Source organism: Lineus longissimus, chromosome 8 (assembly GCF_910592395.1).
Source record: "Lineus longissimus chromosome 8, tnLinLong1.2, whole genome shotgun sequence".
In the NCBI taxonomy this organism is placed as follows: Eukaryota; Metazoa; Nemertea; class Pilidiophora; order Heteronemertea; family Lineidae; genus Lineus; species Lineus longissimus.
Window position 1 is genome coordinate 4,384,648 of NC_088315.1, and position 15,171 is coordinate 4,399,818.

Here is a 15,171-nt window from a genome sequence, read left to right on the forward strand (position 1 = left end):
CAAGCTCGTGATGTCAGTGTGTATTTGGCAGTAACGCATGATTGTCAATTTTGCCACGAAAAACGACACACTTTTGGCATGTTATAAAAATATTGCCCGCCACGGAGGGTATTTGGAATTGCAGACGACACTTTTTTATAAACTTTGCACAACACAATCTGATAATAGGGGGCGACACCATACGGTGTCGCACAACAGACCTAGAGGTGGGGCTAAATTACTACTCCAAGCCTCGTCAACGGTGACCATTGTAGCAAAGCCTCGACCTACTGTCTCTGCCACAGTTGGCAAATTTGAGCGGGGGCATGTAAATTGGACATTTGGCCCGGCGCCCGGGAGATTGTTGACAACATTGTGAATACCACACGGTCACGTGACGTGTATCAGCCAATCATATTCACAGAATCTCACTTGAGTATGAATAAGCCAACTTCATCCTGAGATCATGTCAGGATGAGCCGAATGAAAGAGATAAATTGGGCCTGCAAAATAATTTACCACAAAGATAACTTCACAGATAAAATGTGTTGCACTTTTATTTAAATTATCTTAGAAATTTTTACAAAATGTACACACAAAAGACCTAAAAGCTACGGGCAGTCCAGGCTAAAATCTACAAGGACTACCAATGACAACTCATTACATGTAATGATATTGCAAACAAACACAGGCAGGAAAAAAACTAGAAGTACACGTAGGTTGATTTCAAGACAGAATGCCAGATTTTCACCATTATTCTACAAGGTATAAACCAAGTATCAGTGCTAGCAACATTATGTAATGTCAGGAAAACACCCATAGAATTTAGTTCCACAATCTGATACTAGATGTCCCTGACTGTTTCCCAATCCAGTGGCTCAAAGGTGGAAAGAAATAGACAACACCTTGAATGTTGCTTTTTGGCAGTTTAACGTCTTCAGCAAACTATATTTGGCCAAGCAGGGAAATAGGGACCCTATCTTAATATCATGTTTACTTTTCAAAACCCCAGAAACGTGGTGAATACATGTAGATACTCTGTTGTTGTCCATGTATGCTAACATTTTAAGTACTAACACAGATTTAACAAGGAATGTTGTGGTAATGCGGGAGAAAGAGGGTTCAAAAATAGTAGGAACTGAATCACTGAAAATGTATTAGAGCTTTCCTTCTTATTCCTTACCTATGTTAAGTTTAAAAACAATTGACTAAAGTTCCAGAAGTTCAACTTGTTTCTGGCTTGTATAATTCTCAGCGGCACAGCTGCAATGATTGTACCACCCTAAATAAAAACTCAGAGGGCGGATGATAAGTTAAAGCAATATTGTCTCTCAAACTACAAGCAGTTTATATCCAAACTGCTGCTACGTCATTTTGGTGCAGGATTTCACAACATTTAAGAAAGCACACTTTACAAACAAATCTTCAAACCTCAAGTAATTATGGGTCTAATTAACGAAATCAAGAGACCAAAATCTCCTGTGCTGGAAATGTCCAGAAAGACCTGAAGCATTTTGAGGCCTCTTTGATAATATTAATAGGCCGACATAGAGGGCCTAAAAAGGTGTGTGGTAAAACAATGAACTACACTTGGTGTGACAGACTTGAATGAGTTTTGTCTGCAAAGTTTCAGGAAAGAATTGTTAGATATGACTAAGTTAAAACTGTTACCAAGGGACCCGAATTACACTATCAACTATTTAAAGCCTAAAATAAATTAAGTAAAATATACACCACCCAACAATGAATATAAAAATATGTTTGTAGAAGTATAAATAGCAGACAACGAGAACAATCAACAAAGAGTTTTAGATATGTACGTATGTATGATTATCTCATGTAACCTAAACCATCCCACACAACCTTATCAATATCTTAGTTCATGCTTGAAACATTACTTTTTTTATACAAGTAGACTGTTATCATAAACACCTGTAAATAACCTTTTGAAATCTTGTTGGGATATCCAATTACAGCAAGTAGGGCCCTTCATATGCCCAACTGAAGCAATGAGTACTAAAACCACACATGTCAAACATTGATATGATAGTTTTGAGAACTCAAAATAATGATGATCAGGAAATGGTCTTACATGTAACTCAAATACACCAAAAGTGTGACAAGTGGGGTTTTAGTTCTTGGTGCTTGAATTTAACTAGTAAATGTCATGGTCTTTTGGACGTTGCACAACACCTAAACACAAAAATAAAACGCAAGAACTAGTGAGCGGAGAGGGCTAAAAAAGAACAAGGAAAGTTTATTAACAACATGTACAAAGCGTACATTGTCATGATCAATATGTCAAGTTTATACAGCATGGCGTAGGCTTGTTTGTAAGTACAAAATAAACGCTTCAAATCTCAGGTTTCATTGAAATACGATCATAAGAAATTTGAATGTTTGAAATTGGATTTCTCGTCAATTGGTAGCCAGCCACTCATGGCAAACATGACAAAGAAATGCTAAAATTTAAGCATGATCTTTGTTGAGATGTTGCCTAGTTGACCAACTTGATGTAGACGGTACCCCATTGCAAGAATTACTGCCAGCTGACACTAATGACAAAGTTCCTGCACACAAAGAAATAGAAATATACACTCTCTGGTTGTGATGACCAGCAATGGTTTGAAGCAAATCGTCTTACATCATAGCACTTTTCTACTGCGCCTACTACTACTCCTATGGTACTTTTCAAACAGCTTATTCACTGAGATTTGAAGTTGAAAGAGGGATGTAAATCAGGGTATCAGCAGTACATCTAAATCCTTGAGGATTCCCAACATTATGAAAACATTCCAGGAAAACACAGATTATACATTGAATAATATAACCAACAATGTGCTATACCTCACCAATTAGTTCTAAATGTGTCACCTGTGAAAGAATAATCATTACCTAGGTGTATCTATGATAGCACACACAAAAAGTTCATATAATGGTATATTTGCAGAAACAGAATTTGCATTCATGTTCACATCAAACAGTGTTGCTTCAGGCCTTGTAATCAAAAACAGTGTTTTTCATAAACTAATTTTCTAAACTGCTCCGCAAAAGAGCAATTTCTTTCCCTGTGATATAGCCATGGAATGGTCATGATTTATGACTGGAAAATGGCCCCTGATTGGTTTAATCACAATTAATTGCCATGCTGTCATGGCAACTCACAGGTCACAGTGAGAGAAGTTGCTCGTTTGAGCTGTGCTCAAGCTAAGTAACTATTTAATTTCAGGAACACACGATCTGTGGCAACAAAAACTCCGCAAACAGCAATTAACCATGGCAACACAAGTTATGCCTATCCATGGCAAGATGCCATGAAGGTCTAGATACAGGTACATAAATCCATTGTAACTGAAAGTTCGATTGTTTAGAAATGTCTACTTGAGGCAAGCCATCACACACAATCCAATATATTCATATATTTGGCAACAATATGTTTCCATGGCAATGACATCCATGATGACTGCACATAACCACATGTACCCATGGCGATGATGCAAAATATTCATGTTACAATTGAAACGCTGATAATTGCCCATAACAACAAGCACACGTATCCATGGTAACGATGACACGTATCCATGGTAATGATGATAGATACCCATGGCAGAAGCATATCCTGTTGAAAATGATTAGATCCATCCATTGGCACATGGTTTATCCCTAGCAACAGATGTTTATAACCATAGCAACCCATAATATCCCTGGAGATACCAAGATCCCATGTTGACAAAACACTGTATCCATTCATCAGTGAAATCACTCTGGTACTCAATATATCCGTAGGATTGTATTTTGTATCCAATGATAATAATCCATAACAGTATCTATCAACAGCCGGGGCTGCTACGTACATCAAAAACGAGAGAATCCTTTTTGAACCATGATAATGTCTATCCATTATTTCACGGCAAATGGCTATAAAAGTGTGCTTCTGACAACAAGACAGAAAAACTGGTCCAAGACAAGTCAGCGCTATAAAGAACTTAGACCAGCAATGGTGTGTGTGTGTGATGTTGTGCCTACAGACATGACAGATATATGTCATAAGTGCTTGGTGCCACACAATGACACTAGAGTTTGCATACTTTTACAAGTTGTGTTTTTTAGACACTGTAGGAGCGTGTCCCGATTTACAACGCAGCCGACTATTACCTCAGATTGAAATGATCCAATATCATTCTTTCTGGCTGGAGGTCTGTTCTCACAGCGGTATACTTACTAGCACTGTCACTTTGGGACAGACCAACATGTTTAGCATGTCAAATCTATCAAAGTTCACACAGGTGACAATAAATTTGTCACCCAAATAATTTGTCGGGATTTGGGCCCTTGTAAAAAAGCGAGCGAGCTCGTAAAAATATTGTCTGCTCCAAACCTTTAAAGGGCCTTCTCTCCAGCTAAAGCACAATGGAACAATGACTATGATCTGATGCAATGCCTATAAAACAATGTCCCGCAACAGCCACATGAACTAGCAGCCCATCTGCATGTCGGCATAGTTATAAAAGTTTTCTATCTGTTGGTGTGAAGTGTTCTTGTTCGAGGAGACAAACACTAATCCCGTGGATCCTTGCAGCACCTCGATGACGGTTTGTTGGCAGTGCTTGATGCAGTTGTCACCCGTGAATTCAAAACCAATGACCGGACCTGCAACATAGAACAGAAGATACTATTAGCGATAAATAACACAATTTCATAACTTTGCAACCAAACTGCCACTGCCGTTCAAAATTGCATCCCTGGGACTGCCTTAATAGGGAGATGTCCTAGTTAAAGAGGTCAAGCTGTACAGAAACTACCAATTCGTCAGCAAAACCACTGTCCTTAATAGGAAGGGTGTCCTGCTAAGAGAGACTAACGCTAGTGGGGTATACTCTACCTTGTTTTGTAGCTTGTGAATATGAATCTGAACCGAAAACTCTCTTGGCATCATCCGGTTGCATAGTAAGCTCTTTACACTGAACAAGCCTACAGTTAGGCTGAAAATAAACAAACAAGGTTAGTCTCACCATCTGATGTTTGCGTATGGAAGTTGATTAGGAAACTCTTGGTCCAAGTAATGAATGAGTGGACTTCTTTTTCTGCTCTGTTCAGCAACGGAAGTTTGTAACCATGGCTGAATGGTCTAATCTCATTCATCTATTTTGCTTTTACTTATTACCAATGATTTCATATGAAGTCAGTCCAGTGGTGGCCTTGCCAGGTTTGCAGGTATATATCCTATGGTTGCTACCAAGGTGATATCTAGGGCAAGTGACCCTGACGTTGGCCGAGGCACAGGGGTAAACTTACAAATTTTTTCATTTGTTCTAAAAATTTCTTCGCTCTGTAATGCTGGCCTCCATCATTGAAAAACACAATGAGACAACCCTGAAAAATAATGATAAAACCATTATTAATATTATTTCATTCTTGGTGTATTTTATATCAAAATGTTTTTCTTCTTTGCTTTTTTTATTTATGTAAAACTAGGATATTTGTGAAATCTGAACAAATAAAATGACTGCATGGTCTTACAGCACATTCTCCCAAGTTAACCATAACACTACTCTAGAAGTAAGAGATCTTATGATGTAAGCTTACCTCTTCTGTGTCTGACGGATTCCGTCTTGACCCCAACGTTTTCTGTATTACACTTTTGTCCTTTGACACTGATATTCGGAGTTTACAAAAGGGTTCTGTGGTAGGTAATGGGACGCGATCTTCTATCTTGATTTCCTGCAAAATGGATGAAATTATCAGAGGAGCAGCAAATTTTGACAAAGGCACACATGTACAGTTGATTTTCATAACTTTTGATGTATCTTAAGGCAGTTAGGAGCAGATGAGAAGTTTGAGGGACCGAAAAGAGTTTGGTATAAAGGTCATTTGCCCCTACTCTGGGTGATGAAGTTGACATCGTATATTCTGACCAATACTGAGGCCTGTTTTAGTCCTAAGTTTTAAACTAGCATGTAAGAAACTTACCTCAGGTAATAGGCTGAAATTTGTTTCACCAGGTACAGGCGTAAAGTCATGGACGCTGCTCCAGTTATTGTTGTATATGCTAATGTCGGCTTTGTGGAACTGGTCTGAAAGATGTAACGATGGGATGAAATAATCAGCTTAATTATGGATGATTCCTTTACCTTACCCAATCTCCTCATCAACATGCCCATTTTGGACTTGAAGGATACTGCAGCCATCTTGTAATTGTTGGCCATTTTGAATTTTATGGGACCAGGTCGTTTACTTCTCCCTGATGCTACTTGACGTCAACAGCAGAGATTATCAAATTGTGATTTTTTACCAATCATCATCCACTACCTACACACCCACCTTCTAATTCTGGATAGTAATACTGGAAGCATCCAAATTTCATCCCTGTTGATGACTCAATCACAGGCTGTGTTGCACAGGCAAGAAACGTATCCACTTTTTTACAGTCCCGCGTCCGAAACTGCTGACATGCAACCACAAATTTGCAGTCTGTACAGTCACGGATATAAATGCTGAAAAACGAATGAAAACCATGAAAATTCAAAATCACTTTCAACTTTAATTTCAATTTTTCTAAACTACTGATCCGACTGAATGTCAACTGGGACATTATACGAGCCCAATCTCAACTAGGGTCTTCAGTCTGTGCAAATGTAACACCAATGTGATGAGGTGCCCCTAGATTCCAGTGACGAGACAGCAAAACAGGACTACGGTTTTCATTCAAGGGACATTTTTGAAAAAGCTCTCCTCAACCCGTCAGAACTCAACCAGTGATTCAATGAATCACATTTTCTACTGAATTTTGCCTCAATTTAATACTGTACCTGCTATGTACTGGCCCAATAAAGAATCGACAATTGGTACAGTCATCGATGATGATTGTGGCGATGTGATCGAACAGGTATATCGTACAATCCTGGAATAAAGACAACAAAACAATTATCATTTCACATCCTTCATAAAGGTCAACCACTTTCATGGCTGATGCCAAAGTATCTTAATACTTCAGAGGCAATGCAAATCAGCTTACCACAGACATTAATTCTAAAAGGGCGTGGCATAAATGGATCAAGCCCAATCCGTGAGAATCGAATCGAATGGCAGTTGTGAAAATTGGCATTCACGCCACGCAACACTGTTGACGTCATTTGGAGCAAGACGATTCTTCAGGATGTGCCACGTTTTAAAACCCTTCCCACTGATGTCTGTGAACTTTTCTGTCATCAGCAAGGGCGTGCTGGGAATAGAATGAGTACTTCAGAGAGGTTTGGATATTCCTGGAGTCTGATACGCCAGGTGAATCCGCATGCCTTGGAAAAGATTTGCGGAATACTGGTCAGTCAATTTACAGTCATCTGGTTATCAGGATACTTCTTATTGACCATTCCAAGCTTTAGGATTCTGCTGATTCGGCATGAAAGCTTTTTCTCCTGTCTGGCCCCTAGCGCAAACGAGATATTTTTCTTGCAGCCACCTGTGACAAGTATCACTGCACTGGTGATTGCAAGTGCCTGCAACAGGAATGTCATCTCTGCAATGTGCGACACAGCCATCAGCATTTTTTCTATCAGGACATATTTTGGAAAACTCTCTGGGCACTTCAGCAAAACCTACCTCACAGTTGTTGATCATGAACTGTCGGCCATGAATCGTTCCCGGCATACGACCAAGGATTTCACCTTTTTTTCGTTCGAACATAAAGTCCTTTGGATCAAATGGTTTGGCATCATTTTGTCTGGAAAATACAAGAAATTACATGTAACATTAGTATTGCAGATCTATTCTAAAGGAATTTCTCCTTCCCCAGTGGTCTAGCTTGTTTGCCAACTCTGCAAAGAAAAACCTTGTGATACCTGAAATCAGTAAAATCAATGAGTGCCTATGACACCTTTCATTTTGATGTACAGCAGGGTGGCCGCTAGTGACTAGTGTGAGAAGATGACTTGGGTCAAAGGTAATTTGGTCATTATTGAATCAGAGGAGTACGCCCAGAGTTTTGAGCAATAACCCTCACCGCAACAGTTACCATAGCAACAACATAAATAAACAAGCAACCTTAACATTTTACGACAACTTCAGTAGAAATTGTGATTGACTTTTTGTGCGGAGGTAGCAATAAGGCAAAGAGTGGCTTTTAAAAATGCTCCATTAGTTGAAGAAGAAATTGAAGAGACATCAAAGGGACCGCTTCTGACCTGTCAGACTTCATCTGGATCAGAACGTTTCATCAAAGCATTGCCTTGGACTCAACCAATTCTTAACTTAGGTACTGCTTACAAAAATATACAATCTCACTTCTCATACTCAGCAATCCTAACATGCACAAAGTTAAAGTCGTTCAATTATCTCTCAAGTGTCGCCCCCAACTCTTAGTCTTACCTCCTAAGTCGACAAAAAATCCCTGGATGCACAAGTGGTGGGAATGAACCCATTTCAATCCTCAGCAAACTTTCCTTACAACACATTCCGACCTCAACAAGGTCAACATGCAAAGTCTGAATGCTTCATGTGATGTCGACCTTACGAATATTGGAATAAGTTTATAGCAAAATCAAGGAGTATTTTTCACACATCTTAATATATTTTTAGTGCGTGAACATCTCCCCTTATGAGAACCAATTCTCTTAGAAAGGGCACAGTAAAAGATCGCCCAAGCCAGAAGGTTGTGAGTTTGAAGCCCAGCCAGTGCTACAAGCATACTGCAACTGGCCTAAAAAAACTGCCTGTTAGCGCATCCATGCACAGTTACACTATCTTGTTTTGAAACATCTCAGAAGGTTTTACATCAATCCATGTATGCTCCAGCCAAACCCATTTCACCTTTTCCTATCTGAAATCGAATCTGATCTCTATGATTCAGTCAATTAAACGTGATACACATACTCTGTTTGCAATTGGCGAGTTCCAGATGGATTAAATCACAGCCGAGATGTGACATTAAGGAGCTTGTTCCATAAGGCCAATCTCATAAATGATAGACAAATTGTCACACTTCCTGAGAAGGCCATTGCTTGAATATTATGAGGGGGAAATGGTCGTTTTAGGGATGCTAGCATTGCCCAATAATTACTTACAGGATTCGGGTTCAGTTGGAGGAAAAAATCCTTTGGAAAATCGGGCTGGAGGATTTGCAGAATAACATAAATGGGAATCGGGATCCGAGATTGTCCCTTGAAATATCTAAATGGGATGACCAGGAGGCTTCCCAAAATAACCCTTACCTTATGATTAACTAACATTCTTCTAACACTCGAGCAATTCAAAGTGAGATGAAAACAATGAGTGCAAATTACCATTCATAAGATGTACAACATCCAGCGCCCAGAAGCAAAAATTTTTACATTATTAATTACAACAGAAAGGACCAATTAATATTGGTTGCTATGGTTATATGACAAATTATCTTTTGATAATAGCAGTCTACAGGACACCAACATCTCTCAGCCAAATCTTTGACATTCTGTATATCTGCTGAATGAAAAATGTCTGCTGCACTACATGACAATCTACTGCATCTCCAATGATTGCTGGTGAGCCAACAATGCCAAAAATAAATTCTCACCGAGCTTTATCAAAACCAATGAGTGATTTGCCGAAGTAACATCAGCCCCTCTCATAAAGATAGCGCTAACTCAATGGTATAAATTGTCTCAAGCGAAAGGCCAGGGTTCGCTGTATCATCAGTATATCAAATACTTAGCAGCTGACATGGGAACTGGATGAGGACCAGGATAGGTCAATGCAGAAATGATATCAGGTTACAGTCTATCAATACCTATGGCAGAGGCTTTAATCATTGGATGAGGACCCCGATTATATGAGAAATGGTGTTAGGTTTAAAAGTCTATCAATGCCTATGGCAGACACTAAACTCACAGAATGAGGACCAGAATTACATTATCAATATTAGTCTATCAGAACTCCCTGGATAAGGAGCCTAAAAGGTCATAGTACATGTCGGAGAGCAGTTAGATTACTATTTTTTTCTCTCATCTATTTATTATACTGGAAAACAGAAAAAGATCGACAAAAATAGATGATAGCAGAGAGAAGTCATTGCTCGATTATGTTATCAGAAGAGCAAAGGATATTTTAAACTAAGTAGACAGGAGCAAGGTTTTTATCCTATGATAAAAATACAATCCTCCGTCTACTTAAATCTCAACTGCAATAACATTCTCGAGAGAGCCAGGAATATCTTCCGAGAAACTCTACCTTATTACATATTTAGGAGTAAATGTTGGATGTCCCCAGAGTTGAAGACGACCCATTGGCATGGCAACCCAGAGGAGCTGTGCAAATCTGTTCACTTTATGAGACAAAGTTCGTGACTTTAGCAATAAGCAATGTGATCTGTTGCAATCCATTATTATTCATTCACAGATGAAAGCTCATGAAAATATAACGATATCTTGGAAAACAATTGCAAATTTAAATTCATTGGAAAGATGAGCACTTTCTGATGACAGAAATTGACTAATAAAATACAGATATTGCAAGATACACAGGGTTTCCTCAATTGCATACCTGAGCGCAGGAAATGCAGATGCCAGAGTCTAAATTTTAGTCACGTACAGAATGTAGTCCCTGGCGGTTAATACACTTCCTGTGATGTTGTACACCATACAACATGTAGGACTGGGGATAATCTAATTATGGAAGCGACATCAGACAAACCAAACAGAGATGGAACTGTTCGTCTGAAGCTGAAATTTGCCTGATGTCTGCATCTGAAGTGGAAGCGAAGTAGAAGGGTTGCCAATTCAGCAGGTCATCAAATAACAATGGCATTTTTGTTTGCTGGTTTCTTTTCTATCTTGTCATATATACCACGCAATGACTGAACAACAATCACAACCATCAATATGGTCAAGTAAGTTCTTGACGTACTATCAGCAGCCACAGTTTGTCAGATCATCACAACCAGAACCTCTGGTCTTCCAATGTGGGTTAGGTCACCAACGATTACAGCCACAATCCTACAGTTTATGTTGTGCCATAAAACGAGTGATTAGGAATAAAAAGACCAACATTACCATCAGGTGACTAACTCTGCCCTGGGCCAGACCGGCAACGCATAATGTGGAACTTCTAACGAAAGGGAAACATGTCAGAGCATGCCTGTAAAATGTGCTGAAAAGCAGCATTCCTAATTTGCAGCTGTATATTTAGGCTGTGGAAATTGCTGCCCTTCTCGTCCTACACATGCGTATCAATTCTTTACCATCCCACTTCGTCAACCATTTCATTGACACACGGACCGAGCAGTTTCCAATACCGTTACTGGTCAATAGCCACAGTTCATTACTTTTGGTCACTCAGCCATGTAAACACCCCTAAGGGACACCTACAAGAGGAAATTGCCATGTGATGAAACCTCCATCCAGAGAAGGAATGGCTTTGAAAAGCTATCACGAAGGGCAGACTTCAACTGGAATCGTTTGGGTCAGGGCTTCAGCTGGACCCTCACCAAATTTGACACACAGCAATGTCAGCATATCATGCCAAGGTGTTTGATAAATTGTCTCAGGAATATAAATTCGCTCAGTGGTCCCTGGTACATGTACAGTGAAGCAAAAGGCTTGGTAATAACGCCAAAGCTCGATGGTGGCAGGGGAAATGCCAGCCAGAGGCATCATCATCATAATGAATTGATCCAGCAATGGGCTGATTTCCTCTGGGTCAACAGGGGAAACTCACGATGGGAAGGCATGATTATGCTAAGATGCTGACCGACGGGATCATCACAACCATGCTTTTTTCTAATTTGTCATCCGATGCTGGTGACAAGTTGGATCCTGGTGGACTACTCGTCCAATGCTACTTGTCAGGCATGTATTGTTAGGCTTTTCAACCAAACATCATGCAGAATTCAGGGGATAGAAGCCGAGACAACTTCATTATGCTGGAATTGAATAGGACATCTACTGAAGTAATCCAGTACCACCAACCAACATTTTACAGTTCCCTGAAGAATTGAATTTATAGTCATTCCATCCTCCACAACTGGCTGATCCTGTTTTAAAGAAGGTTGGTCTGCCTTGGATTTATGACCTGATGCCAACCTCATGATGCCCAATCGAATAGACTTGGGCAGAGGAAAGAGGTTTGACCATAAGACGTGGACACCACAGCTGAACTCTCAGACCGAAGGGGACTGTTGACTTCATACACTAGACAGGTGTTAGTGTAATCCAGATACATACATGGGCCACTGGTAAAGCCAATCTGTTGAAAGAAACTCTCCATTTTATATGAGGAATTACAGGCGGCTATATCGATCCAAGCAAATATCCTACCCAGAAGAAAAAAAAACCAACATGAAAAGAATAATTTCCTTTGCTGATTACATTTGCGTAATTATGTTCTGTGAGGCAAAATCTTTAGTGTTATAATTAGAAATATCAGCTCTAATTAAAAATGAATGTCATCAGTGTTACCAGCAGAGCTGATGCTGAGTGTTACTTTTCACATTTGTGTTAATCATCCAGTTGTCAACCGCGGAAACCAATCCCTAACCTGAAGCTGTCTGTGTCTTGCCTGTTTCCGAATACCCATGCTTTTGGTGAGTTGCCAACCGGGCAACCTGGTTAGAGAGGTGGAGTTGCCCGCCTAAGTTGACATCCATTTGTCAATTTTACTAGGTGGGCGTGGCCTATACAAAGCCATAAGACACATGTTCATACAGTACATGCTGAACCTTTATCCATAGCAACACTTCGAAAGAAATAAATAAAAAATAAACGCTGCACACTACTAAATCACAAGCTGAAAGAAATCGATATCTAGTTGTTTAAAATAGCTCTAAATCCTGCGTAATATTGATCTGTGAGACCTGAAAGTGTCTGACAGGATCCAATAAAAATACATCACTTTAGACGCATTAGAGTAAAACACTACTCAATCTCCATGTAAATATTATCCATCACAAAAGCGTTCTAGTGTAAGAGGTAATTCTGAATATCAAAATTGGTGATTAACCAGGCGAGGTAGTGAAAAGACTTTGCAATTCTCCTGAGGATAGGAAAGTAAAGGCCTAGTACCACAAGAGGGTAACTGACATTCTTTCAAGGGTTTTGGACAGGCTGAGGGTGGAACACGTACATGACCTTCAGATGTCCCTTGGCTGAGAGCAAGACTAAGAGATTCTTAAGCATGAAAGTTGCGGCAATAACAGTAGCCCAGAACGAAGATCAAGACCAAGAGGGGCACATCAAAATAGAGATACATGTAATGTGCCAAGAGATAAAATGCCCTCGTATGACAAGCCTTTACAGCTCAGCCTCTATCTCCATCATCATGACACCAAGCCACATTATTTTTGGCCGTCCCCATCCAATAATGGCAATATGTCAGCTCATGACAGGCGTTCACGGAAGATACACAACATCACAGAACAATCTGATTTACACGAGGGACTAGCTGAATCAAATCCAGTTTTCAAACACTAAGGGATTTTCTGGTGGAAGCCGTAGCAGCGTCTGTACACCAAGTGCATGAGGCTCAAGGGACATGATGACATTTTGTAGAATAGCGAAGTTTGGAGGCATTCGGAAGATGATGAGCTTCTTTCGGGCAATTTTAATAAATTTTTATGTATATGAACAGGTGTGGTGATGGCGGGCTAGAGTGGAGGGGTATCGTAGGCTTGCACTAGCTTTTTGGGCAAAACACCTCTTACATTTTCTTACAGGGTCAACCAGTGTCGATAACGGCCGTCTGGTGACCCTGGGGCAGGTTGGGGGGGGGACGCATTTGCATGCAACACACTGAGAACTCTGTTGGCAGATTGTTTTATACCAACCGTCATGCAATAAGTCCAGTTATGATATCGCAGACAGTATTAAAATTTGTAATTTGTGTTGACAGCTCAGCAGAGAACCAGCCAAAGCCCACTAAATCCCTCTCAATACAAGGCCCAACATGAGGTATGCATTCATTCAGGTGGGTTTTTTTCGTACACGGATATGTAGAACTGTTCAACAAAATCTGTCCATGGCAAATAGTACCTCCATGATTAAAGCATAGGAGCAAGGGTATTATAATGAGATGTGGCGAATACATGTACCAGAATTCATCTCTACATGTAGTATTTCCACCTCTTTGGGTGGATTGGAACTGCTCTATTTTTGGGCAAGTTGACTCTTTGTAGCTGTCTAAGTCACCAAACACAAACATGTTGCAATATTCACATTGTGTCCATTTTTATCCATCAAGTTTTTGAAGGGTCAGACAGTACCATCATCAATCAGCAGTCTATAGATCCATGCACTTGATTGGGACCAACGTTTACGAAGACGTCGCGTCACGTCACGTTACAGTAATGTAAAATGCATGGTGACGTGACGACGGCCAACACTACGTCATGTAAACGTTGTTCCCAATCAAGTGCATGAATCTATAGAGAGAGGTACCTGTAGGAAACTGGAAATAGGCAATATGGGCCGGGTCACCGTGAGAAAGATGCAGCAATGACAATGATACATAACATGGAACAAAGGGTCACAGAGGCTTATCGCATTGTCCGAAGTCGGTTGCTGTGCACTTTGGCCTTCTTCGTGTTCTGACTGAGTGTCCGCATTTATCGCGGTTTGATTTGTTACTCCCATAAAAATACTAAAATATTCGGCTCAGCCTCTGAGAGATTCAGAGGGATTCGTCTTTGTTGAAAGGGCCTATTGACGATACTAGTCGTTCATCACTTTATACTGGAACAAAAAAGTGGTCAGTCTGACAGGTCGAGAATTACAATAATGTACAGTCACAGTGTCTGTGTACATTCACATGTAGACATAGGCATAGTGTACTGTACACCATGCCATGCATGTCATGATGATACACAAACAAAATTTTGACAACTAGAAGTCGAAAAGGACCGGTGAAAACACTCACATTACTTCAGAAACCTTCTCCTCAGAAACTTGATTTTCCTGCCGTTGGTGACTCGGTTTTGGAAATAGGCATCCCATGATTTTGATTTAACGCATAACCTTGCGAAAACAGTAAAATAGAGAAGACCCAGGCTGCAAAATCTGCCAAGAATTCAGAATTCCGGAAAATTGTAGAGGGCGCTGTAGGCTGGAACATACAATGTCACATGATCAATGATTAAATTATCTCTTCGAATGCATTTTTTTTTCACTTTATATTTTAAACCATGGATATAACTTCTAAATATATTGCATATGATATGCAGTTTATATGAAA

The 15,171-nt window shown here is 39.9% G+C and overlaps 1 protein-coding gene across 1 annotated transcript; it reads right to left on the minus strand.

Moving 5' to 3' along the window:
* Positions 1 to 510: 510 nt before the first annotated feature.
* On the minus strand, positions 511 to 15,019 carry LOC135492450 (protein XRP2-like). Its single transcript, XM_064778949.1, has 9 exons — positions 14,857 to 15,019; positions 7,579 to 7,699; positions 6,789 to 6,880; positions 6,301 to 6,473; positions 5,950 to 6,053; positions 5,566 to 5,700; positions 5,275 to 5,352; positions 4,862 to 4,961; positions 511 to 4,629 (listed from the first exon to the last, which is right to left on the minus strand). Exons 1-9 carry the CDS (start codon positions 14,931 to 14,933, stop codon positions 4,454 to 4,456), a joined length of 1,056 nt encoding a protein of 351 aa, XP_064635019.1. The 5' UTR covers positions 14,934 to 15,019; the 3' UTR covers positions 511 to 4,453.
* Positions 15,020 to 15,171: the final 152 nt, after the last annotated feature.

Coding starts and splice junctions, on each gene's coding strand:
- LOC135492450 (XM_064778949.1), bottom strand. CDS start 14,933: ATGGGATGCCTATTTCCAAAACCGAGTCACCAACGGCAGGAAAATCAA. Junction 6,474..6,788: donor ATTGGGCCAGTACATAGCAG/GTACAGTATTAA, acceptor TTCGTTTTTCAG/CATTTATATCCGTGACTGTA. Junction 4,962..5,274: donor TAGAACAAATGAAAAAATTT/GTAAGTTTACCC, acceptor GTTTATTTTCAG/CCTAACTGTAGGCTTGTTCA.